The sequence below is a fragment of the Orcinus orca genome, chromosome 4, assembly GCF_937001465.1.
Source record: "Orcinus orca chromosome 4, mOrcOrc1.1, whole genome shotgun sequence".
Lineage (NCBI taxonomy): Eukaryota > Metazoa > Chordata > Mammalia > Artiodactyla > Delphinidae > Orcinus > Orcinus orca.
In genome coordinates, this window is record NC_064562.1 from 103,504,787 (window position 1) to 103,532,639 (window position 27,853).

At 44.0% G+C, this 27,853-nt stretch overlaps 1 protein-coding gene across 1 annotated transcript in view; it reads left to right on the top strand.

Annotated features, from left to right (window-relative positions):
• CCDC149 (coiled-coil domain containing 149) overlaps positions 1 to 27,853 on the top strand; it is a 96,292-nt gene that overhangs the window by 58,508 nt on the left and 9,931 nt on the right. The window contains 8 exon segments of the mRNA XM_033421598.2: positions 6,543 to 6,659; positions 7,478 to 7,650; positions 8,364 to 8,436; positions 9,844 to 9,928; positions 12,157 to 12,301; positions 20,579 to 20,655; positions 21,987 to 22,019; positions 26,745 to 26,861. Of these exon segments, the coding sequence (XP_033277489.2) occupies positions 6,543 to 6,659; positions 7,478 to 7,650; positions 8,364 to 8,436; positions 9,844 to 9,928; positions 12,157 to 12,301; positions 20,579 to 20,655; positions 21,987 to 22,019; positions 26,745 to 26,861 (820 nt within the window).

Here is a 27,853-nt window from a genome sequence, read left to right on the forward strand (position 1 = left end):
ATCTCCACTTTCAAAAAACACTAAAGTCACTTGGGGCTCAGTGAGGCTAGATGACAGCCAAAGACATGTGACTAGGATCCACAGATACAGGATCTGAACACAGATTACACCTGGAGAATAATAGCTGCTCCTGCTGCCAGCTGTCTTCCTCCCACTGTCTGTTGGGGAAAATGGATTCAGGCAAATGAAAACAAGAGGAGGGGGAGACTGTTGAGGGCTATGAGGGATGAAGCCCAAGAAGAGATCAAGGAAGAAGCGAGTCATTCCGACTGGGGGGCCTTGGCGGGACCAGAGTTAGAGCAGGGCTTTGGCAGAGGAGTTGGACTCCATCGGCAGGGTGGGGGGAGAGCGCCCAAGAGCCCTTTGTCACATCGTTTTGCAGCCCTGTCCCTCAGCCACATCCCAGCTGCAGCTGCACCTCATCCATAAGTGGACGATTCACACCCATAATTCATTCATAAATGTTTATTTCCATCTAAATCAGCAAATGGATGCATCTCCTGGTGGCCGCGTGCGTGCCTCTCAGGGCACTGATCCACTTCAAGCGTTGGCACAGGGAGGCTAGCCGTGCAGTGTTGATGGCCCCATTGTAGGAAATCAAGCACTCCAAGCAGTTGCTTCATAGAGCTTCCAAGGTGGGAAATCAGCCTCACTGCCTGCAGTCTACAGATAAGGTTGGCTCAGCAGCTCGGCTTCCTCCAGCTTAGAAGAAAGATCGACTTCCCCAGTGGGCATATGTGTGGGGAAACTCACGTGGAGGAGGACACCAATGAGCACAGCAATAATCGTAATAGCAGCTGACATTGATCAAGCACTTTGTATGTTCCAGGGGCTGTGCTAAGTATGGTAGAGAAATCTCATCTTCTTTTACTTGGGACTAGGTTCTAAAGTCAGCGGGTAAGAGGCAAAACCTTGTGTCTAGCAGAAATTCACCTTGACGGTCTCTTAAATTGTCCATGCAGGTCAGGGCAGGTGGCCATGTGTCTCCTGAATAGGAGTCTTATGTATAAATATGAACGGTATGATTTTGTCTAAATGTATTATCAGTCCCTCTCCCACCTTGCTCTCAGTCTGGGACATTGAAAGCAGGGGGGGTAGAGCCGCCAATTTAAAACATTTTTATTTCTCTCCCATCCCCTCTTCTCCATCTCTCTCTTCCTCCACTTGGTTCTCTCCGTCATCTTTTTGCCAAACACACACATTTGAATTCTCCTGAATTAAATGCTCATTTAATACAACGTCACTCTCTTACTTCGTGTTTAATGTTGGGTAGGGGAAATTGCCCCCTCTACTCCTCTTGATTTCTCTGTTTTTTTTTTTTTTTTGGAGTCCCACACGACACGCAGGATCTTAGTTCCCCAACCAGGGATTGAACCCTGAAGTGGAAGAGCAGAGTCCTAACCACTGGACCAATAGGGAATCCCCCGCTTCTTGATTTCTTGTGGCTGGACATGAGACAGATTAACAGGAGAAAAAGAAACACATTTTAAATTCATGCTGGTCCCATAGACATGGGACCTAAGAAGTGCCCAAAGCAGATAACTTTTATACTTTTTAGACAAAGAAATAATAAATTTGGGAGGAGTTGACAGGACAAAGAAACTTAGGTTCGGGGTGCCCAATTAGTGACGAATCTAAACCGAGTTTGGGCTTGGGGTAGTAAATTAAAGCAGTAACAGGGTTTGTTTATACTGGTTTCTCGCCCAAATCCCCATCTCTGGCGATAAGGGCATCCTTCTACCTCCAGATGCAGGAGGGCACCCTTCACATGAGAGTTTTTTTTTTCCTGCTTTCAGAGTGACAGAAAGGAGGGTCAGAGTGTCCCTCGTGTGTTGGGCATTTCTTAAGTAACTTTAATTCAAAACAATAAATATGCCATTGAGGCACATTTGGGGGCAGCCTACTCTGGGCCCCAACAGTTACAGCAACCTTGGCCAGGAAAAAGCTGTACTGTTACTGTCGTATTCTTACAGTGAAGGATACTAACACTCAGAGAAGTTCAGGCATATTTCTGAGATTGCACAGCTCTCGAACTTGGCCCCAGAACACCCCACCTCCCCCGCCCCCTGGCAGATGGACTCCAGAGCCCATCAGCTGTCAGCTGGGAAGGCAAGAGAACTCTCCCTGGGGCTGCCATCCCTATTGCGATGGCCTCCTTGGGCCCCTTCAGCTGATTGAACTTGAGTGTCAGACCCAACCAGTGATCCAGCTTTTACCAACTTGGGCCTCACTTTTAAAAATAAGTGTTTCATCTAGTCCAGCCCTGAGATTTAATAGCCGATATTGTATGCACATTGAACACCAAATGATTGTTAACATGTTTATTGAAGCTTAACAGGCATCCAGTATATAAAAGATGACTCTCTTATATGGCTGTCAGACCTCAATAAACATGTTTAATAATTAATTGGCATTAAGCAAACATAATTGTGTGATTCTAAATTAAGTGTTCGGCGAAGCGTACTGTGAATGGAAAACCTCAGTGGTGTTTTATTACTTAAAGTTCAGGCTGTCAGTCTGGCTTTTCACATACGAGGAAAAGCGTCCCGCTTTCAAAGCCGTGTTGCAGACCTCCTGTTGCCTCATGCCAAAAGTGGCACAGGCCTTCTTGTTCCTAGACCCTTTCATCTGAGAAATGTTTCTTGCTTGGTTAGCTGTTTGTCTTTCTGTGTACTCACCTGGGGTTCTGAAAGTCCTGAGCCAAGACTGTGATGTGAAAGATGTTTTCACATATCGGCTTTCAGGTAAATTAACCAGTTCTGACATAAACTCCGTTCCTCTCACAGTACAGCCGATTCTTGACATTTGCTATAGTTACATTCTCTAAAATCACTGCAAACACTGAATTAGGGAATATTGAACCATTGTTCCTAGGGGAAATAGGAGATTAGGTTCCTCTGAGCCTCTGGTCACAATATTTTTGTCACCTGATCAATATAGAACTGTTTTATATGTGTTTCTCTTTAAAGTCACCTTATTTAATTTATATTGTTGTTTCTTTAACATTGAACTCACAGCCAATAGCACTGTAACTCGTGCCTGAAGGAAGCTCATCTAACACACGTATATTCTCTGTAAGGCGCATCATGGCCTCTCGTGCTCAGGAACACGAGACAACACTCCAGCACTGCACAGGAGGGCCATTCTAAATGGCAAAACACCAACAGAAAGCACAAAAATGTGAAAAAAAGTGGCACGAAAGAAACCATGAAAAGGACACTTGTTTACAGTATGAGCTAAAACAAGAAAGCAGAACATTGCCTTGTTCCACTTTAGCTGGGAACGTTCCTGTGGGATGCTTCCCAGTTTTTGCAACTCTGTGTTTATCTGCACATGTCCCCTCATGATGCAAAAGCACCATGAATGCTGATTTCGAGACTACAGATAAATTTGCATTAGGCAAGTATACAAATTCAGAATCCTTGCGCTTTGGAATGGGGATTCCATTAAGCACGGCCATCTGTGTACCTAAGTGCCGTATGTCCCCTGCTAGGCCTTTGTACAAGCTGTTCCACCTGCCTGGAACATTGTGTGCTGATCCTAATGATGCATTTGCTCATAGTAGATGCACAATAAATACACGTCCAGTTCATCTGACTAGTTTTCAAATAAGGACCCCAAATATATGTCATTTGCAGGAATAAAGACACAGACCTACTAGAGAATGGACTTGAGGATATGGGGAGGGGGAAGGGAAAGCTGTGACAAAGCGAGAGAGAGGCATGGACATATATACACTACCAAACGAAAAGGTAGATAGCTAGTGGGAAGCAGCCGCATAGCACAGGGAGATCAGCTCGGTGCTTTGTGACCGCCTGGAGGGGAGGGATAGGGAGGGTGGGAGGGAGGGAGACACAAGAGGGAAGAGACATGGGAACACATGTATATGTATAACTGATTCACTTCGTTATAAAGCAGAAACTAACACACCATTGTAAAGCAATTATACTCCAATAAAGATGTAAAATATATATATGTGTCATTTGAAAATGCTCTTTACTTTTCAGTAGTCATCAGTTCCTGCACAGTTCATTGCTGTTATTTATTATTCCTATATAGTTAATATTCTACCTTGGATTTTAACTTTCTCACCTGCCCCTAAATCCTTAGGGACTTGAAAAATAAAGCCATTCTCTCTATTGGCAACAAATCCCTTAGGATCCACGCAGGAACGAGGGAGAGCATACCCCAGCAGGTATTCCTGGATGGGTTGGATCTATGTGGCAGCAAAAAACTGTCCCCAGGATTTCATCCATATATGAAGCCCATCTGCACACACCCTACAGGGAGGTGGAAGAATCAGTCTTGTGACCTCTCTCGAAGAAGCATCAGCAAGCAGTGCTGTAAAGTCAAAAAAGCACTTTTTAATGGCCACCTGCTTGGCACTGAACGGCATGTAGGGGATGCTCTGGGACCACTGGACCTTCCTGGAGTCTCTAACATAGTTTCCATCATGGCCCTACTGGAAAGTTTGGAGCTGCACATGGAGCTCGGCCCCAGAGACTGGGAAAGCCAAGGGTTCTGCAGGGATGCTTTGGAAAATTACACTTTTAGGACTAGAATTTAGTTCCTAGGGATTTTAAAACATTTAAAAAGTACGTTATGAAAGTCATGTATACTTATTTTAAAAGTTAGAAAACAAAGAACAGATAGCATACACAGTCTTGCATCACCTAAACTTACACACACACATTTAAGGGTTTTAATGTATTTGGTAATTTTTTTCTTTTGTATGTGGGTTCTTAGTATAATTTCAATCATACTGCATATTTTGTTTTCGGCTGTGCCGCACGTCATGTGGGATCTTAGTTCCCCGACCAGTGATCAAACCCGTGCCCCCTGCACCCCCTGTATTGGAAACTCGGAGTCTTAACCACTGGACTGCCAGGAAAGTGCCTTTATTTAAACATTTTTTAAAAATATTTATTTATTTATTTTCTGGTCGCACTGTGTGGCTTGTGGGATCTTAGTTCCCTGACCAGGGATTGAACCCAGGCCCCCAGCTGTGGAAGCATGGAGTCTTAACCACTGGACTGGCAGAGAAGTCCCCAAACTGCGTATTCAAGTTAGTTTTCTGCTTTTTTTCCCACTTAGTGTGGCAGCATCCGCATGTCCATGGTACTACATAGTTCACATCAACCTCATTTTAAACAGCTGGAAATTTGCTGTTTGATTGATTGATCAAACAATCAATCAGTTGATTGATTGCATTATCATTTGCTAGCCATTCCACTATTGTTGGACATTGTTTCTATTGTTTTTTTACTCTTTCTATAAATAACAGCACAGTCTACTTTTTTCTTTTTTCCTAAAGCTAGTCCATGTCTGGGATTATTCTTAGCCCAGATTATCAGAAGTAGAGTTACTGGATCATTGGATAGGGACATTTTTTTTTTCTTTTTAAAACTTTATTTCAACATAACTATGGGTACAGAAATACACTCATATGGGTTAATAGAATGCAATTTAACTTATACTACACAATTTGGACCAAAAACCTGGTACATGGTTTGCTTCAAAAAAAAAAAAAATGGGGTTTGCAATCTGGTTTATTTTTCATCTGTTACAAATGTATATATATTTAAAAAGATCCTCCATCAAATGCTGCTAAAGCAAACAGCAAGAACCTAGAGAAATTAACCTTTGGTTTGTCTCTGAAAAGTAACAGGTATTGCACTGTAAAACTTTACAGAACTGGAGCAACAAAAACATTGGAATGTTTCAGTGTCAGTTCACAGAGTTCAGTAACTAATGGATGTTGATGAGAGTGAGGAGAGCCTATGTATACATGTGAAAATATAAAAGGTATCCGATCTAGTTAATATTGCATGTAGATCCCGAATCTACTCAAACCAAGATTCAGATAATTTCTTAAATCTGAATTAACACTGTCAGTCCAGTTCATCTGCCTAGGTCAGAAAGGAAACTCTGCACAGCAGCTGTTTTCCTTAGTTGTGCAAAAAAGAAAATTAAGTTTCTTCCCCAGCGTTTTAGTCCAGAACTACAGTAAGGTATTTCATCCATTGTCAACATTCATGGGGTGAGAGGCGATGAGGTTACTTAGGCTTAAATCTGAATTAGCACTCAGATGCAAGAGTCAGATAGGGACATCTTTAAGGCTCTCGATAACATAGCCTAATTGTTAAGAATGTGGGAGCATGCCCATCTTAGCAGATACTTTACAACATTGTATTATCATTTTTTAATCTTTGCTAAGTTTAAAAGAGACACAGAGTTTTTTCCCTCACTATGGCAGGGCTAAACAGGCTATCCCCCTTCAGATGCCCAGGCCTGTGTTCCCGTTAGCCTTATAGGTGTGTGTGTGCACACATGTATCTGTACATACAATATGGATTTAAAAAATTTTTTTTAATTAATGATATTGGCAAGGAATTTCTTTGTCTTGTGCCTTTCTCCAGTATTTCTTGGAAAATCTTAACTTCCAGCACTTTCTGCCTAGTATGCTTGGGGTTTCGTTTGGATCTCTTCATTTTAACTCTCTCTCCCTCTCTCTCTTCTTTTTCTACCAATGGAAAATGCAGCTCTTGAGAATGACAATTGCCAAACAGAGGCTGGGAGACGAAGAAATCGGCGTGCGGCACTTTGCAGCCCATGAGCGTGAAGATTTGGTTCAGCAGCTGGAGAGAGCAAGGGAACAGGTTATCGCCAACATCTGTTATGAGTGGGGGATATGTTTGCACAGCTGAGCGTGACACAGAGAAGAGTAGACTGTGCCCCAGTTTCTCAGAGACTGTGGGGTGCTTGGAACGCGGTTAGAGGAGGAAGGAAGATGCAGTTTGAATGCATTTACTCCCTCTGTTCTCTGCTAGGTTCCCAGGCAGCCTTTTGCATTTCTGTCTTCCAGCAGGTCTGCTCTCTTACTTTGGGTGCCATTGTTCTGAACACAACAAGAAACCTCCCCCATAACCAGGATAGACAGGGAGAGAACAAACATGACAGACTGGCCTTAATTTGCAAGTTTCCGCTGAAATGCTGAGTGGATGCTTTTTAGGCAAAATCTCAACGGGTACCAAGCCCTAGTTAGGGAACAGCTTAGAGAGCCTAGGCTTCGTTTCTCTCCTCTCACTAATTGGTTTTGAAGAGCAGAACATGATTTCTGGGTCTAGAGTGGTTTGAAAAAGTATGTATTTGTAAGACACCGGCTGTTGTTCCCAATATCTGGATTTGCCCTCTCCAAGCCCCTGGCTTTAGGGCAGGCTGCAGTTGGTAAGTGATCAGTTCTGTGTTTCCAAGCTGCTGCAATCCATCTCATCTTGGATATAGTAAGTGTCTGGCCAGAAGTTGTTCCTTGCTTTCAGCTTTTATCATATTCCGATGTGTGGCGCTTACGGTTTTATAGCAGACGCTGGTATTGATAAGCTCTCTAAAAGTCAGTCAACCAAGTGGAAGGCTCGTCTCTAACCATAAGGCTGATGCCTGCAGAATACCTTGAGTAAGGGCACTTCTCTGGTTTCAGATTGAGTCTCTGGAGCATGACCTGCAGGCCTCTATGGACGAGCTTCAGGATGTTAAAGAAGAGCGGTCTTCCTACCAGGACAAAGTCGAGAGGCTCAACCAGGAGCTAAACCACATCCTGAGCGGCCACGAGAACCGAATTATTGACGTGGATGCCCTGTGTATGGAGAACAGGTAAGTGACCAGTCCCAGGCTCGTACTGGGGTAGGATGCTGGCTCTCCACTTGCCTGCAGGCTGGGAGTTATTTGCAGCCCTGTTTACATTTAAGAAAATAGCCTTACAGTGAAAGGAAAGTCTCAACCCTAAAACAATGATATTAATGTCACACGTTAGTTGTAGCAGTAAGAAAAGAAGAACCACATGCTTACATGCCTACATCCATACCCTCTTTCCCCCTGCCCTCCCCGGTTGGGTGAGAAGGGTAGGGAACCAGTGAAAGCTGCTTATTATTGCTATCAAGAAGACAGAAAAGAATAAGAAAATAAATTGAGAAATTCCCTTAGCTGTCTCTGTTCCCAGAGGCAAATTTCAGTGTGTGTATGTGACTAACTTAATGCTGTGTCTGGTATTGCCTCTTGCTGCCTTGCTTCCCAGTGGAATCATCTTAATGAGAATTATGTGAAAACTGTGTTGATATCCCTTAGGGGATCTCTGCAGAGGGCTGTCCTAAAGTGAGGTTTCAGTGATTTGGGCATACTTGACCTTGATCACATCCATTTAAGAAGAGGTCACCAAGGTGCACTTTTTCTGCTTTCGGTGGTGGGAAGGCACTGTAGGTCAAAGGTGGCCCTTTGGGTGTGTGGTTTTCTTTTTATCCTCTCCTACTTGAGTGTATGTTTTTTATTTTGCCTCCAAACTCTTCCTAGTTGTATATATTCTTTTTCAGGTACCTTCAAGAGAGATTAAAGCAACTTCATGAAGAGGTCAACCTCTTGAAATCTAACATTGCCAAATATAAGGTAGAAAATCATGACGGTGACGGTGATGATTCACTATTGTACATCTAAGTGTCATTCTATTTTAATTCCCTTTTATGTGCCAAAGATACTCTAGTGCTTGCCTGCCCTCCCAGATAGTTCAATAAGAGCTTTAACTGAGGAACCAGTGAGAATTAAACCCCAAACGGCAAACACAACAAAAACAGGTTTTGCAAGAGCTGCTTCTGTTATCTAGACAGGGCACACTGAGACCACCAGAATCTGGATGTGACCACTATACAGCCTCGGTCTATATTAAATTAGGTTTCCTATCCAGCTTTTCTATAAAGTGTTCTGTCATCAGATGTTCTTTGTCCCCTAATCATCCATAAGAAAATGATTTCTGAGCAATGAAGAAACAAAGATTGGGAAATCACAATCTAAACGATAATGTTCACGTCACACTAAAAGGACAGAATGTTTAAATTCTCCCCACTGTTATTTAGTCTAATTCCAGTGCCATTCGTTAGATAATATGTTTCTGCAGATGTTAGTTGTAAGTGTTATAATTAGCAAAATCTCCTGGGTTTCTCTGCTTTGAAAATAGATTGATTTCTCTTCCTGAGGGTGAAGTTTTACAGCCGTCTCTGTGCTGGGGCAGCCATCTCATATTCCTGGCTTTTGACGTTCACTTTTTTCTCAGAAGTCTCCATGCTGTTCCTCCTTTTCCAATCTGGGGCGGGGGGGCCCCCCTTGAGTTTACACCCATCTATATATACACACACAGCCAAAGAAGAATACAGCTCTTAAAGTTGTATAATTAATACATGATTTAAAAAATGTGTATATGCATTCACTTAACAACATTTATTCAGTTCTTCTATGTGCCAAGCACTGGCTGTGTAGCACATATCAATTTTAATGTAACGTTCTGTTCTAGGAATGACACACATGCACTTCCTTAACCTTGAGTCCATGGCAGATTTCATTAATCAATCATGGCTTTTCTTCCAGTCCAGCCACAGAAACCTTCCAGACACCACTAATGATCTTTTGGCATTGCGCCATGAAAGTAAACCTAGTCTCCATCTCATGTCTGTTTGGAAGGGGTTTCCATAACTAGTGACTTCACACATTAGACTGAGTTCTTGCTTCAGATTTGATTTAATTTAACGAATATGCATTGAGTACCTTCTATATATAGGAGGATATAATTGCTGTAATTCTGCTGGGCACCAACTTAAAAAGAAAAAAACAAAACTCTTTACCAGGTCCATAAAAATCATAACTCTCTGGCAGGGACTCTGAATTTTAAAAGTTGGGCTAGCATTTGGAGTTTGTAAAGAGTTCTTGTGTGCTGGATGGGAGGATGCATCTACTGGAATTAGGTATTTTTCCATTATTGGCTTTTCTGACAGAGGTTTTTGTTTTCTCCCAATGCTGCTTTAGAATGCTCTTGAGAGACGGAAAAACTCAAAAGGCCAGGGTAAATCCAGCAGCAGTGCTCTGACTGGAGTCCTGTCTGCAAAGCAAGGTAGGGGTCATTTTCTGGGAGGGACCACCTATGATCACAGAATGCGAGCACTGTGGGTCCACATCTCGTTTTTTGAATTGGGAATGGAAGTGATCCTTAGAGCAGTCACCCCCAAACTTCCACCTGCATCAGGATTGCCTGGAGGGCTTATTAACACACAGATTACTGGGTCCCACCTCAAGAGTTTCTGATTTACTAGGTCTAGGGTGAGCCCGGAGAATACACGTTTCTAAAAAGTTCCCAGGTGATGCTGATGCTGGTTCGGGGACCCTGCTTTGAGAGCCGCTGCCTTAGAGGTCTCTCTAATGACTGGACCCCATTTGCATCTATTCCCCTAACTATGCTCCTCTTTCCAGAATGTTTTCCCTTCTGTAATCACCAGGTTAGCATCTCCAAGTGTCCGTTCCATCCTCATTGAGTGTCTCCTTTTCCTGGCCTCTGTGATCAGACTAGAAAAGTCTCACAGCTGCTGAAGTCATTTTACCATGGCACATGTGCCTTTTTCAAAGAAGCTTTTATTTTTTACTTTTTTTGCGGTACGCAGGCCTCTCACTGCTGTGGCCTCTCCCGTTGCGGAGCACAGGCTCCGGACACGCAGGCTCAGCGGCCATGGCTCACGGGCCCAGCCGCTCCGCGGCATGTGGGATCTTCCCGGACCGGGGCACGAACCCGTGTCCCCTGCATCGGCAGGCGGACTCCCAACCACTGCGCCACCAGGGAAGCCCTAAAGAAGCTTTTATTGATTGCAATTTTGTTCCTCCTTCTTGTCGATTCCAATGAAAAATAATGATCTTCCAGGAACAGTCAGGGGAAATAAATAGCAGACAGCTTGCTTCTGACACTTAGTATTTGGGAATTCAGTTCTAAACATGACCCTCAAGTGGACCGTGCTGGACTGGCCTGTTTTGGGCTTGTTGGCAGTGCAGACCAACAAGGATCATGTGGCAGTCCTCATCAGAGCTACGGGGGATTAAAAAATAATGGTGAATCTCCAGACTACCTAATAATCAAGGCACTTTTCCAAGCAACTTCTTTTTTTTTTTTTTTCTTTTTTCACTCAACTAGAAAAGAACACCCTCTATACAAACGTGAAGTAGCCCATCTAAGTATAGCTCTGGATATCCTTGATAGCCTTTGAATGTTGGATGTTTGAATGTTGAGACCCAGTCCTGTCACTGACCTGGGGAATGCTAGCCACACTCAAACACGCTGGCAGAGCCGTCAACCAGGCACAACCTTTCTAGAGAACCATTTGGTTCTCTGTTATAAAAAGCCTTAAACTGATCCCCTCTGAGCCAACAAGAAATGATTACAGACATGTGCAAGCATTTTGCTTCAAGAAAGTTCTTCCTACGTTAGTTATAATAAAAAACATTGGAAACAACATAATTGTCCAGGAGTAATTAAATAAATTACTGTAGATCTATGCATGGACTACTAAGCAGCCGTTACATTTTATATTTTAGTAGATATTCATGATGAGACATAAGGTTAAGTGAAAAAAGCAGAGCTTTTTCCCATTTTTGGAGAGAAATGTGTGAATTTGTGTGTCTACATATAGGCATATAGGAAATGGTGTTCAAAGATATATAATGAGAGATTTATATTATTTCTTCTTTTTTCTGTCTCATAGGAATATAAGTGGTTGTGGTCTTTTGGGGTTATCTCTTAGTTTCTAAAAACATGCATATACAAAATATATTTTGTGTTCTAAATGATCTCCTACATTATCTTACCTCCCACCAAGGGTACTGTGGGAAGCTGTGATATAAAGCCAGGAGCTCAGGACTAGAGCCATTTGCATTTGCATTGCTGTGTGACCTTCAGCGAATGTTTTTAATCCATCAGCACCTTGCTTTTCTGTCCATGAAATGGGAATAAATAACATTTTCCTTGTTCTTTTTAAAATTTGAAGCCTCAAATGAGTTAGTCAGCATGAGTGTTTCAAAAGCATAAAATACTGGACAAATGCAAAAAATTATTATCCTTTAAATAAAAGGTGTTGCTAAAAGTCCATGAGTACTTCCTCCTTTCTGTTTAACCCTCACACTAAATTTTATTTTTTTTCACTTTTGACACTTGAAGTGGACCCTTCAATTACAACACAGTAGCGTGTGGAAGCCGGGAACTGATCCCAGCTTCATTATCCAGGAAGAACTGACATTGGTTTGCATTCCAACGTTCCAGAAGGATTTAAAACTGAGTTGTAAATTTTATATCCCACCCAGTTCAGGATCTGTTATCTGAGGATCACGGGTGCAGCCTCCCAGCCACTCCACAGTCCATTTCTGATCTGAAATCTCTGGCAACAGCCCTGTTGGAGACAATCCATGAGAAAAACATGGTGATCCAGCACCAGAGGCAGACCAACAAGTAGGTGGCTGGACCCTGGGGTGCAGGGCGGGCGGGAGATATGTGATACAATGACTCTCAGCAGTGGGTGGCAACCAGGTGGTGGGCCTGCCGGCCTTAAGGGAAGAAGAGCCCTTAAATCTGGAGGGAAACTTACTGAGCTAGAACTGTGCTTCTGCATTATGACAGCATCTTGGCTCTCAGCTGGAACCAACATGGAAATAATACTGGTTCTTGCTTATTGAATGCTTCCTCTGAGCCACTCACAGAGTAATGCATATTACCTGGCTGATTTTGATGGTATGCTTGCCCGGGGGATCTTAATCTACTCTCCTCCACATCTTCTCTAGGGGAGGCACCTCCTCGTGCCATTCTAACCTCACAGCACAGCTTTCTTGGGCTCTGAATAGCAGGAACACCCAAGCATCAACTTTCAGGCAGCTGGGCCTAGAATGGAGTCTTGTGCCACTTTTCCAGATCAGCAAAAAACAATAATTAAAACAGAATGTCTTATTTGGTTACTATAAATATGTTGACTATGTTGGGCAAAATCAAGCAAGTTAAAGTAGCAGGTCAGGACAACAGAAGCAAAATTGGAAGAGTTCAGAAAACGGTGAATAAACAATAAATTAAAGCAAAACACATTGCAAACAGGGCCAGCTTTGAGGACCAGAGACTCATGCAGTCACACATGGCCCAGTGCCCAGAAGGTCCCTGCACTTGGTCTAATCAATGCTTTGCGTCACCATTTCGAAAATCTTAATCTTTTTTGAATAAGGGGGCCCTGAGTTTTCATTTTGCGCTGAGCTCTGCCAATTACGTAGCTGGTCCTGCTTATAAGACCTACATGTGGAAGCAAAATGTAAGCGTGGAATACAGGAGCAAGTGCCCAAGGCTGGGCTTCCAGCACGAACAGGGAGGGGTCAGGGAATCGGGGGCCCGGCAAGGCGGGGTGCAAGGAGAGAGGCAACTGGAAAATGATGGAGAGTATTGTAAAAACAAAATAACAAAAAGAGAGGCCGGGAGTAAAGGGAAGATTGAGCAGGAGATTAAGATATATATAAAAGAAGGCAGAGAGCAGTGGAGGGAGTCTGGGCAATCTCAAAGGGATGACAGGGGTAATTTATTGACAGAAGAAGTTCTAAAAATTCCTTTGAAAGAAATCTTAATCAAGGACTGAAACAGCCAGATGCCAAAATGGAGATATGCCTCTGGGGGAGGACGAAGAAACGGGAGTCTCCCCAGAATAGGTACCAGGTCTGTTTTATTCAGGTAGAATCCCCTGCCCCCGGCAGTGTCCCCAGGAGCCTTCTCTGTCCTCACCAGCTCCCTATGAGGCACCCACTGGGGCTCTTTCAAACCTCCTCAGGTCTTCTAAACCCTAGTCTGTTCCCAGCAGGTGACTTCAGCTCCTCTTTTACTGAGAAAACCAAGCCTGCCTGTCCTGAGCCACAAGGCTTACTGCTCCCGCCAAAGCAGTGTCTTCCATCCTATCCCTCCAGTCTCAGGGAAGCACACCAACACACTGTCCTGTGGGTCCACACCGTCCTCCCTCCTTTGGGGCCCAGCTCTCCTGTGACCTCCTCTTTCAACCTCTTCAACTTCTGCCCCTCATCCTGCTTCTGCATCCTCACCCAGAAACCTCCCAGGTCTTCCTGAACCCCCCAAAGTGTTCCCGTGAGCTCCACTCACCTCCAATCTTTGTGAACAAGAGGCCACCTCTACTTCTTCAATAGCCACCCCCTCAAAGTGTGTTCTGGGGGGCACCTGTGTTAGAATTACCTGGAGGGGGTGCTTGTTTAGAAATGCAGATTTAGGGGGGTTTCTGGAGGGAATATCAGGATTCTGGATTTTAGCGAGCCCCCAGTGATGCCACTGGGCAGGAACAAAAGATCACCTCGCTTCAACACCTCCCAAGCCCTCTTGTGAATTTTCCATAGCAGTCTTCCTTTGGAGGTCACCAGTACCCCCAAACCCCACTTTCTCACCCTCATTGAATCACTCAGATTCAATGAGTCTGGAGTCTGGAGTATCCATCCCTTAGTACATTTTAAATACTGTGAAATGCTTGTGCCCTTTGACCCAGAGGGTCCGCTTCTAGGAATTTATCCTAAAGAAAAGAATCAGAATGATGCCCTAGATTTATACATAAGGTGGTTCACTGTGGATTCATTTATAAGGGTGAAAAAAATGGAAACAACCCAAGTATTTTTAAATTGGAGAATGGTTAAGATTACCGTAAATCCGTAAGGCACAGTACCATGCAGCCATTTAAAGCGTGATTTGAAGAATATTTAACGTGCTCTGCTCACCATCCTAATACCTAGGTTTGTCCAACTTCCACTTCACTCAGGTTGAAGCTGTCCCAGGGCCAGTATGTTTGTCCACTTTGGTCACTGTTCTCTCCCAGTATGTCGGATAGTGCTGGGCCCAGTGGGGGCTCGTGATTACCTGATGAATGGATGATTGAATGTCCTCTAACCCTTTGTTCCTGTTCCCTTAATACTCACATGCAAACAGGCATTAAGTTTTATGGTTTTCATGCATTCATTCACTTATTCAGTATATATTTCCTGAGTGCTTGCCAAGGTCCTTCAGTGTACATCTCCTACCTGCCCCTTCTTCTTCCTTCCCACCAGACCATTACCTTGTCCTTGGGAAGATCCTCCCATCAACCCTCCATCCTCAGACCCCAGCTCACCTCCTCCACTGCTTGCCCGGCCACACTCAGACCCACCTGCCAGCTACAGTGTCGATCACGACACAAGCCTCCACCGAAAAGCCCAGCTGGGTCCCACCGCCTGCCAAACTCAGTATCCCCAAGCTGCTGGCCTGACACTCCCGCCTCTTGTGACAGATTGATTTCCTTATACGTTCCTCCCATACTCCACTGCAACCACACACATCCCCAGGTGCCATGGGCTCTCGCCCTCTGTTGAGAGAGACAGACATTTTCATTTTGCTGGCTTTATTTTTTTTAATGTACCTTTCCATTTTTAACTACTATTTAATAATTTTGAACCATCTGTTGATTTATGTTTTAAAAGGTTGAGCAACAATATATCTCCAAACTACTTTTATCTCTCAGCCACGCGATTCCCCTGCCTGGAAGAAACCACCATTCCTCCTTTTTTATGTATCCTCTCCAAGGATGCATATATAAGCAAATGCATAGTACATTTATATAGACACACATAAATGCTCATATATATTTATATAGACATAGATTTTCTTTTTTTTTTTAGTTTTTTTTTTTTACAAATGGCATCTAGTATTCATCAAAAAAGTTTTTTTCACTGTCTTCCACCTTGCTTTCTTCTCTCATAACAATAGATCTTGAAGATTGCCTCATATCAGTACATAAAGTACCTAATGTGCCATTTTTAATCCTTTGAGGGTCTTAAGTTTCACACTTTCAATAAATGTTTTATTTGGGGGCATGGAAAGAAACGAATTATACAACAGATGGAGTGAGGGCTAAGAATAAAATGTGCATTTGGTCTGCTTGCTGTTGTCCCCCATGATTTAGCCTTTTGTACCTAAGATTTAAAAATAGCTTTGTTTGTCTGGAGCATTAGAAGTAGGGATACAGGTGCTCTGTTCTGTAAGAGTGTGCTCCCCCTACTGCTTCTTCACTGCCTGGCACACCCCCCCTCTACCCCCACCACCCCCCCACCCCCCGACGCTGAGAAGGCCCAGTGGAAGCCATCTTGGAGAACTGATGAATAAACCTAGGACTTTATATTTTGAGAGGAAGTTCAATTAATAAGCATTTTACTTGAGGGACTTCTTGTGAGTTTGCAGTTGTCTAGCTACGGTTAAAGAAGGGGCGGGGTTCACGTGTCTTAGAAACAGGTGGCAAAGCATTAATGAAGAGACAGACGTTAAGAGTTATATCTCACAGCACACCACCTTTGGTCCTCCAGCCCTTCCCAGCAAGCCATCACTCTGCCAGTGCTGGGGTGATAGCCGTGGTGGTTAGTATGTGAGGATACGCTGGCCTTTCGCTACCCTCTGTGCTTTGCCTAAAACTCTTCACTGCTCTCCCCACTCCCTGGCCAGTGGTAGTTCAAGGTAGTGGTAGTGGTGGCCAGTGGTAGTTCAAGACCTTGGAAGTTCAAGGTCTTGGAAGCAGCGGGAGCTGTCGGGGATCAGAGCAGAGATTCAAAAGAAGGTCCCGTGGGATGGAGGTAGGGGGGCACGGTTCTCTGCAGTCTGCGGGGGGCCACGGCCACCTCTTCCTCTTTGGGATCGGGCTCCCCCCAGGGCCCTCACTCAGAGATCCTTGCTTGCTGTGTTGTCCAGAGAGCAAGGACAGCGGCACAGTGGTGGCCGGCTCCTGGGTTCGTTCTGTCTTTGCAGATTTCCTGTGATGTTGCTATCATCAGAAACTACTACTGAAAATCTCTCTAGAAGCCTGGCATCTGGAGGATTTTTCTAGACTACTGGGTAGACATATGCTGAAATCTCCCCTATCCTAAAACAAGCCATCGCTAAATAAAAACTTTATTTTAAAATCTCTCCCGTCCTACAAAAAAAAAAAAAAAAAAAAAAAAACTCTCTCAAGCCTGTTTATGCCTCAGGCTACTGCCCTGGCTGTCTCCTTGGATTCCCTGCTAAACTACTTGAAGAGTCATCTATATTCACTGCTTCAACCTTCTCATAGGCAGCTTTTCCCACCCCTGTCACTTGGATTCTGGATTTCACCCCTTCCTCTGTCTTGTAACAGCTCTCTCAGGGTGGGGCATGTCTTCTTAGTGGCCTTTTTCATCCTGTGTGACCACCTTCTAGAATAAGACGATACTGACCATGCTGCCCCACCGGGAACCTTCTCTCCCTTCCCCACATGCCCCTGGCGCTCCTCTCCCCTCTCCACCTGTGCCTCTCTGGTCCTTTCTCACCTTCCGCGGGTGGTGCTCTGGCCCTCCCTTCTTCTGACATCTCACATTCTGCTGGGGAGCAGACCCACCCCCAGCGTACACTCTCATCTTCGCTCTCCCAGTTCCTCCTGTCTCCCAGTTCTGCAGCTGTCTACCCCAATATCCTGTAGGCATCTCCAACTTCTCATCTTCCTCCGTATTATTACTCCATCCCTTTGGCTTCCCTGCATCCCCTCTGCCTCCTTTGAGCCATCGTCATCACTGCCCAGTACAGCACTCTCCTAACTGGTCTTTCTGCTTCTACTCATCCTCCTTCCAGTTCATTCTCAACGCCACATCAAAACCAGTTTTCCTAAACTTCCTTATGCTGCTTCTCTGCTTACAACCCTTCAATATCTCCTTGTGGCCAATGAAAAAATGTCTCGCCATTCTCCATATGGAGAAGATCATTCATGATCTCGGTCCCTACAAGCCGCTCTGGATTCATCTTTCATTTAATCTTCACAGTCCTCTCCACAGTTCTACTGAAGGACTTGTGTATTTCCAGGCTCAGGTTTTGATTCCGGACCCTCCACTTACCAGCTGTGTCACCCAGGGCAAGTTAGTTGGCCTCTAATAAACGTAATAAGAGCTACCTCATCTATTGTCACAAGGGGCTAAGGGAGATAATATTTGTGCAAGGCTTAGAGTAATACCTGGTACAGAACAAGTGATTAATAACTATCAGCTGTTGTTGAAGCCTTCCACTGTACTGTACTGGTGTGTGTCTGTCTGTGTGCATCTGTCTGTCTCCCACCAGAATTTTAGTCCCTAAATGCAGACACAGGGTCTGCTTCTCTTCAGTGTCCCCTACAGCCTCAGTAATTGTTGGATTGGTTGAACTTCATTGAACAGACCCTGTTTGTACTTCTACTGTCGCCATCTATGAATACTGCCAGCTATTGAGACTCAGATAACCCCCTTCTCTCTGTGGGCTGCATCACACCACGTTCAGTGGACCACCTGCCATATCTGTTCAGTGTGAGGCCAGTTAGAAGACTCTCTGTCATTTGAAGTATCTTGGGTTATATTTTGCAAGACCAGCTATGGCTGCATCCGTATATCAGTTATGAACGGTTTTAAAGAGACCTTGCTTTAGGTGTGAGAATGCTGGTTTTCTAGTGCCATTAGGGGGTTATTGGTTAAGAGCATGCACTTGGGAGGTAAACTGAGGTATAGGTTAAAAATCCAGACTCATCACCAGCTGAGTCCTACATGAGGTTTTGGTTAAGTTAACTAACTTCCCTGCCTCTGTTTTCTAATGGGAGGGGTCAAGTGTGGTGGGTGAGAACACTGGGGGTTGGGAAAAGACACAGCTTTGAGATGAACTGTGTGTCCTTGGACAAGTTGCTTACCCTCTCTGTTTGTTAGAGTTCACACGTGTAAAAGGAGGATAAAAATACAGTCAACGCTGCAGAGTTTTTGCCAGGTCAGATTAAAAAATGCATATTTAGTAGGTGTTTGGCATAGGCTCTGACTCAGACCTGGGACTCAGGAAAGATTAGTTGCTATTTGTGTTAACTGTAGTGTGGTTGTTATTGTTATTGATGGTATTATTGTTACTATTACTACTACCACAACTTCTGCTGGGTCCATTTTATCACCTCCAGCCCTGCATCAGATGCTTATGTCAGGCTAAAGAAGAAAGCAGTCAGCCCTGACAAACTTAGGCAGAGTCCCTGAGAGTAGGTTGTTAGGGACCCCAGCAAATTCACCTCAGTGCATTTCTGGGAGACATGGCTGCGTTATCCAGGACCATCAGAAAAAATGCAGCCAAATGTCTCTGCACCACGCCTTTGAACATTGCCCTGACGGCATCCTTCATTGTCCACAGAAGAGTTAAGCCTTATCTTTTGTTTCCAAGAGGCAGCCACATACAGATGATCTGATCTCGCTAAGAAGCAGGCATCAACTTGAACACTGCTGTGATTGCATCTCAGACCCATCAGCTGGTGAAAAGGGAGCTCGGATCAGAGGGTCTGAGCAAAATATTGAAAGTGAGATTACGAAAAGAGGTGTTTATTGAGGGGTCAGAGACATGAAAGCAGAATAGACCCAACACATAGAGTGAAAATTGAAAGTAATTGATAACGACTATGGAGAATTTAAGACTTAAGGAAAAGAAGAAAAGAAAACTCTAAGTACCTAGATGAACAAAACCACATAGAGTCATGTCAGAGAGTTTTCTGTGAACTCAAAGGGAATATTAATTAAGACGCCGCAAGTGAATTCAGGTAAAATAAGGATGAATTCAAAGCCACATATATATGTGCAGATATATACATATTCATGTCTCGGTATGTATGTGGGTGTGTGCAGCTATGTCTGGAATATAAAGAGAGGTAGGAGAACAATTCTGGTGTTCTGGTTTCTCCTGCTGAAAGGATTTGAAACTTGGCTATTAAGGTGATTTCTACATCATTTTAGCACAGCAATGCCAAGAAAATCCGCCAAAGATAAAGACTGGTTTTTCAATTTCCGGGCCAATGGAAAATGATTGAAGTTTTAGATGACTATCAAATCATTTCCCAACTATATTTAATTCTGTGTAGAGTGAAGGAGGGAAAATATATGCCCACATTTATGTCTTTCCATGCATATAGACAAAGTTTGGCTTCCAAGTAAACAGAGTAATCTGTTCAAATACACATTCTAGATCTTATACATCACAGTGAGTCACAATGGGCACCTTGGAAGGCAATGTAATTATTCTAGTGATTCTGTAATTTCTGAAAAGTTTTGATATGCCTATTTTTTAATTCTCTCCGGAGATCGTTACAAGCCATGAAAAAAAGGAAAGCATTTATTTAATCAAATATATTTATTGAGCACCTACCATCTACCGGACATTATGCTAGATATCAAGGATATGGACATCTGTAAGCCATAGTTTAGGTCTAAGAAGGCAGATCTTATTATTTTATTACCTCTAAGTAACATTACCAAGCATGTTCTTTCATATTATTTGTTAGACTTGGTTGTTTCTGAAACTCAGATCCACCCTCAAAGAATCAGGGCGTGATACTTGTAAGAGTATTCAAAATTAAGTGTCATCTTTAGCATTGAGCAAATAGAAATGATGTAAGATGTCTGGGCAATGGTAGAATCATTGTTTGGCTGTGCAGCTACCTTTGTGTGAGAAGATTCACTTGAATGGCAACATTTCAGTAATTTTAAAATCATTTTTAATTATTCACTTTATATTTTCATATGTACTTCCAATAGAGTGTGTGTGTGTAGCAAACACACACACACAGTTTTTAGCATATATCTTAAGTCTCAAAACATGTTCTCTCTATTAGGGCACTAGGGGGCTTCCCTGAGAGCTGATGAGATCCATGTTCATTGGTGTCTATTGTCATTCTCTCCCCTTTTCCAGAATCCTAGGGAATCGGGTGGCTGAACTGGAGAAAAAATTAAGAACTCTGGAAGTTTCTGGTTTGTGGAGTCTTCCAGGTAAGTAGAACTTCATGAAAATTTTCTTTTTTTGAAAAAAAAGTTTCTTGTTTTGAAAATTTGCAGAGCAGACTTTACCTTTTTAATGTTCTTTTATTTGATGATCGTTGCTGAGAAATCTACAAGTGTTTTAAACTTAGAAGCCATCATTTTGGAGGAAATCAGAAAAAAATAATAAATATGCAAGGTGAACTATGAAGTTTTGCTAATCTAAATTCTGAAATTGTCATTGTATATGTCTGTATATATTTTATTTTTAACTTTTATGAGTATGGTAAATTGCTTCATTTTTTTCCCTGTAGGTGTCTTATAGAGATGTATTCAATTTAATCATCACCCCTAAAAATGAATATAGGAACTCACAAAAATTTATTCTAGTTAATCATCAGTTCTAAAAATGAATATAAGAACCAACAATTGTCTATCCCAAATGCACTTTATAACCTCCTTCTCTCTTCCCCGCCCCCCATCCCATTTGTTACATAGATCGAAAATCAAAACTTCCTCTGGAGATTACTTTTTGCAGTTGTACAGGGTGTGAAGAAAGTGATGTTTCACTTTAATTAGTTATATTTACCCATTTGTCCTGGTAAACTACCCCCTCCATGAGACCCCTGTCAGCTATTCTTTCTCTTCACATTCTCCAGAAAGTTATATTTATCATTTCCACCACCTCCTCTTTCCCTGGAAACAACTTTGTACGAATATTTTTAGTTACTTAACCTTTCCGCACAAACCCTTTTCTACCCTTGAATCATATTGGTTGCTTCCTTGTAATGGATGAGAAATTAACATTGCCACGGGGACATGGACAAAACCACATGCTTTCTTAACATAAATCTGAATAGCCACCTTAGGTTGCCTGGAAGTGTGTTTCATAAATTGGAGTTTTTAGTAGAGATTCCTTGAACTTGATGTCAAAAGACCTAACAGACCTAATTAGTGGCGGGTGCCATCCTGGGGATTTGAATGATCCATTTTGCACAAGAACATTTTGATGCAGTTAAAACCTTATCTCCTTTGAAGGCTTTTCTTTTATTGCATTGAATTTCAACACAGTCAGGCAAATTTTTCGTTTATTTGTGCAGTCAGATTGCTATTTCTGTTCATGTACTGGAGTTTGGATTTTTTTTTTTTCTCTCTCCAAATGACTTAGTGAGATTTCACAATGTTTTATTTCTACAACTTATGTAAAAAGATGGAAGTTGAATAAATGAAAGAATGCTGAGAATTTCCTATCTCTGCTGTTGTTTGGTCTAGGTTAGAATGGCTATTATGCAATAACAGTTGTTTCTTTCCTTTTTTTTTTTTTTTTTTTTTGCTGCCTGAAGGCCTGAGCTACAATGTTTCCGTAGGATTTGGGAGTATGTTCTATTTGAAATATCTTTGTTTGTGGCTAATAGCAGTGCATTAATATCATCCCTGCATGTAAATAAATAGAAATGCATTCTCTATGTATCCTTGCACTTTTCTGATTAGAACAGCCAATTGAAATAGAGAATTCAATTAGCACAAAGCAAATATTAAATGGTAAAATTAGTTTGGACAGCAGTAACTGAATGGATTTTACGCCCTAGCTATGTTTGTTCTAATCTCTGGCCTCCACATAGATACAAAGTGGGAAGACAGAAATAAAGAGCGGCAATTCCCCCTGATCTGACACAGTTTATGTAATGGTGATAGCATTACCCTGGTGCAGTGATGAAGGGGGTTGTAATGAGGTGTCACCTTATGATCATTTTCAAACCATGGTGAGATTGGGGTGTGGGGAGTGGCCTCTTTTAATGCAAATCAGACCAGTCTCTCCTGTCTGCTCATTGTTCTGTGGTCTCCATTTAACCTTCTGAATAGTGGGGCAAGAGGAAGTATGTTCTTTTTTCCTTCTCTTCTTCCTCTTCCACCTCCTTTTCCTCTTCTTATTCCACTTTTCTCTTCTCTTCTTCCTCTTCCACCTCCTTTTCCTCTTCTTATTCCACTTTTCTCTTCTCTTCTTCCTCTTCCTCTTTCCCCAAGTAAGAGCCAAATCACAGGATTTCAGCCAACTGGAGGGGATTGAGTCCCAGTGGTTTCAGAGAATTGCTAACTCTCTCTTATTTACCAGCAACTTGAAAGGATCAGTGGCTCCTCTAATAAATCAACCTATAATATACTGATACCTTTTTGAGCATCGGCTTTGTGAATTCAGTCCTGTACCAGGCATTCTAGACATGCCCCTCTCCCCCTCCAAGAATCTACAGTCCCACTAGGGAAGTAAGATGAATATGCATCAAACAGTGAAAAGAAAGCACAAAATATTACATAATTAAGTATCAATTAAGTGATAAAGATGTTAGTGTGTGAGGGAATAATGTGCCAAGTCATCGAATGCTGGACTTAGAAGGACAGATGAGAGCAAAAAGTTCAAGGATGGCAAATGCTTGGTGTATATAAACACCATTCTCATGCCAGTGGCAGGCATTGCTAATCAATCACATCACTCCTTGCCGATCTCACATGTGGCCCTAAAAACAGTCTTGCATTTTTGCTTTCCAAGAAGCCACCTCTTGGTCAGAGTAGATATGTGAGAGAAAACATATTTCCCTTTCCTGATCTAGTCTGATCCCCTCATTTTAGATAAGGAAACAGAAGCTCAGGAAATTAGGTCATACCTAAGACCACAGAGGCTGAACTCAGGTGTTCAGATCTTCATTTCAGTGCTCCACCTGCACTGGGGAAGTACAATTCAGAGAAGAGAGACATACACAGGGGCTGGGGGTTGTAGAGTGTAGATTAGATCAGCTGGGGATTGGTTCTCAAAGCAAGCTGAATTGGAGAAGAAAAGTTCAGAAGCTGGAACCATCTATCCTGAGACTTTAAAGGACCATTGTGAAGGAGCCCATCACTCATTACTATAAGGCAGAATTCCTCTTGGACTTGGAGCATGCTATGATTTTCCTTTGACTCTCTTCTCCCTCCCTCCTCGCTCTCTCAGCCAACAATATATAGCTCTTGATGGTGTCTGATAAAGTTGGGGCAAATGTGTGATCTTGCTGGGAAGTAGACAAGTCTAACAGATGTCACAGCCCACATGGAAAAATCATCTGGAAAGCAGAGTGTACTCCAGACTGTTTAATGGGTCCCTGAGAAGTGGGAAAGGCACGGGGCTATTTTGAGGAAGCCAGGGGGTGGGCTGGTTGGCCATGCCCTTCAGGGAGGAATGACCCTCCACCTTCCTCAGCCCCTACCTGTCAGCCTCATTCTCCCAGCCTTATGCTAGAGTCTGCAGGTGAGAATCATGCTTGGGGGGAGGGGGGGACTGGGGAGATTTCCTGGATGTGCTCATGCTCTGGAAAGAAATACTGAAAGCCAGAAAAAAACCTGGCAAGAGCAGAGCCTGGCTCTTTGAGCTTTTTATTTGAATTCTCTGTTCTCCACTCTCAACATCAGCCTGAGGAGGAAAATGTGCATTTTGAAAGTAACTGGCACATTTTGGAAAAGGGGACGAGGGACGTTGTATTACAGGGAATGAGGAGGGCTTCCAGAAACTCACACACCAGTTGAATGGAAGGGCCTGTGTGACCTACATTGGTTGTGGTTCACATCTAGTTCGTGGATCTCCCTCACCCCACTCCCCAGTCCCAAGAACCAAAGTGCAACTAGGAGATAGCAGACCATCAGTTTAGAGCTCAATTTAGTCAACACAGATAGAATCCGGGCTTAGTTGGAAACAGTAGAACTGAGAGCCTTCTAAGGAAGGTCTTTGAATTCTTCAAATATTTTGCAAAAACCAAATCTTGGCATCTTACCATCAGATAAGGAAATGATCTCTGCAGGCAGGGATTTAGGGAGGTTTTTAACTTCTCCCCAGCCCCTGCTTTGACTGGAAATGGATGAATGGCGGCTTCTGTTTCCCTTGTCTGCATGCCTGTTGCTCAGATCCTTGGAGAAGTTCTATGTGCTGGTACCAGTGTTTTTGAGGAGCCATTGCGGAGTGGGTAATCCCTGTGGTTGGAAACAGCCACGGAGACATCCTGCCCTGGAGAATTCCTCACAATAGGAAGGGCCGAGGCTCCCCGCACCATCCACCTGGTGCCTTCATCACTCGGCTACAGCCAGCTCCCAACTCTGCCCATAATTCTGATTCCTTGGCCACAGGGCAGAGGGGACTTGGAAGGTTTGTTGGGACACAGAGTGCAGAGTGTGCCTCTTCCTGAGTCCCCTTACAGTTAGAGAGCTTCCAGCCTACCTTCTAGAGAAAGATGGTTCAGGAATTGCAGTCCCGACCCTGACTTGAGAACAGTAACTGTTGCCTTGGTGGAGAGAAACAAAAGAAGCCCACCTGTGGCATCTGCTATGGCTTCATAACGACCATTAGTTCCTCATGGTGTTTCTAGATTTTATCTTTGCAGCACAAAAGAGTCCTGACTGGGTTGACTTCATTCTGAGAGCCTTTTAAAATATCCCAAGGTATAACTCAAATGATTCTCCTTGGGAAACCTCTCCAGACTGTGGTCCTGAAGATTTCGGGACTTTTTCCACTTGAGACAATAGCTGTGCTGGTGGAGAACTTCAGGGTCAGCTCCTAACAGATTTCTCTTCTGGGATGACCCTCATATAGCGGAAACCAGAGACCAATGGCTGCTAGTAACATACTCCATCTGCCTGTGGCAGCTGCAAGCCCCCATGCCCACCAAGACATCAGGATTTCCCAGAATGCATCAGCCATTTTATGCACAGTTATCAGCTGTGTATGAAGCACCTGCCATGTGCCAAACTCTCTACTACAGTCTTGGAAATCAAGTTAATAAGACGTGCGTGGCCTACAGGGAGGGTAGTATTATAAACAAGTTGAGGGCTCCGAGGTACAGACCAAGGTTCACCTGGCTATCCAAGGGAGTGGACATCTTGACCCAAATACCATTCTGTGCTCTGCACAGAGTACAGAGTAGAGCCATAAAACTTTAGAGCCTCTGATCTGAGCCCCAGAGACGTTCAAGTGACTTGGCTTCAGATAAGGTCTCATCCAAAGTCAGACCGTTGAGGCTGGAGCATGGGCTGGGCCATGGCCCCCAGGGTCTTTGCTGTTGGCATGGTGGTTCCCACCGAGAGAATCTTCAGGGCTCATGGGCAGGAGTTTGGGATCCAATCCTACCTGCAGGGCTCTCCTCATCACTGGGGCAGCATCACTTCCTGTGTACGTGTCTTGTGTCCATGTGTCTGTGCTCATCAGCTCATGTTTCAAAGCCACGCTTCCCTCATCCTCACCCCCATACCTTGCCATGGCCTCAAAAGTAGAGTTGTAGTGGTTTTCCTTTCCTCCTTCTCTTTGCCTCAGGCTTTCTCTATCCACTCAGGGAGTTCATGTGAATCCATAAAAGGCTTTGGCTGGTGCAGGTCTCTATGTCCTAAGTAGAGTTTAGCTGTGATCATTTAGGGAACCTGATGCTACCTGCCTTGTGACATACTGATGATTCGATCTAAATGACCAAAGCTAATTAAATCAGAGATACGTGGAGGGCAGTTCTGTCTCCACCATAAAGTGATAATTCAATGTGTGAAATTTATTGAGCGCTGACGAAATGCCTACGTGCTTTACATGAATCAGTTCATTTTATCACTACCACCCCATGAGGTGGGTGCTGTTATTCTTCCTTACTTTACAGATGAGGGCTCTGAGGCTCAGAGAGGTTCAGTGACTTGCCCAAGGCCGCCCAGCTAGCAAGCGATGGGGTCCAGGACACAAGCGCTACAGCATGGCTCCAGAGCCTGCGCTCAAAGCACTCTACTGCTGTCGTTATTATTGTTATTGTCTCACCCAGATCAAAGCCACTCAGTTTTTGGCAGACATAGCAGGCTACCCCTTAACGGTGGCATTTGTGGGCAGCCATGTCCTGAGCAGACTCTAGGACTCATAGACGGCTGGCCCTGGACCTTTCTGCCGGGTCCTCGCACTGCAGAGAGGGCAATGCTGGCCCTTTCCCTCCCACAGCACTCCCTACAACTGAAGAAGGTGCCTTGTTCACCCAAACAGCCAGCCCCTTGTGTGGGATGAGTGTGACCGTGACTCCAGTGGTGACATAATATGTCCATTTTCCTCTTTTCCATGACAGGAGGCAAAGACACCATACTGTTTGGTGACCCCGCTCTTCCCACCACGCAGAGGTCGAGATCCCCACTGCTCAAGTTCGTCGAGCAGCTCACTGAGAACAAAGCAAGTCCCAAGGATGGTAAGCGGCCCTTGATTTCTTGCTCTTTCTTTGCCTGGCCAAGCCCTCCAGGGGCTTGGAGGACATCAGTCCCTCGCCTTCCTGCAGCTTCTGTGGCACCGTTGGGTCATCCCTCATGTTTCTTCTTGTTGCCTGTGTGGGTTTGTCTCCTTTGGAGCTTCCTGCAGAAGAACAAGCGTCCCTGCACTCTCAACATGGTGGCATAGAGGTTAAGAGCGAGGGTCAGGATTTGAGCAACCTGGGTTCATATTCCAGCCCCACGTCACACTGGCTGTGAGAACTTGGACTGGTAACCTCAACCTCAGTTTCCCTACCTATAAGACGGTGAGATGTGGTACCAACGTCAGGGAAATCTTGGCACATTGCCTGGCAATGTGGTAAGTGGTCTAGGAATCAGTTGGATGGAGAAAACAATTTCTTTACCAGGCACACTTTCTGGAGGCAGTGTGTTTTGAAGGGGATCAAGGGCCCATTTAAGGTGCCAGATGAAGCAACAGGGTCGAGAACCAGATCTCTTCCCAGGTGGCAGTCTCATTTCCCTGACTAAACTATCTTTCACATCTTTCTGAGTTTTGCTCATCTGCTCCCTCCGCCCCCAGTGTGGTTACCAGCTTCCAAGATGGCCCCAATTGATCTCCACTTCCTGGCAGTTGTGCCCTGTGTAGTCCTCTCCCACACTGTATCAGCGTTGGTCTGTGTGACTGATGGATTACAGCAGAAGTGATGGTATGTGAGTTCTGAGGCCGAGTTACGAAAGACTTGTGGAATCTGCCTTACTGTCTCTACCTGGGATCATTCACTCTGGAGGAAGCTGGCTGCCATGTCCTGAGGATTCTTGAGCAGCCCTACATGATCTCACGTGGCCTGGAACTGAGGCTTCCAGCCATCAGCCACATGAGTGCGCCATCTTGGAAGCAGATTCTCCAGCCGCAGACAAGCCTTCAGATGACAACAGCCCTGTTTAACATTTTGATGACAACCCCATTGGAGAC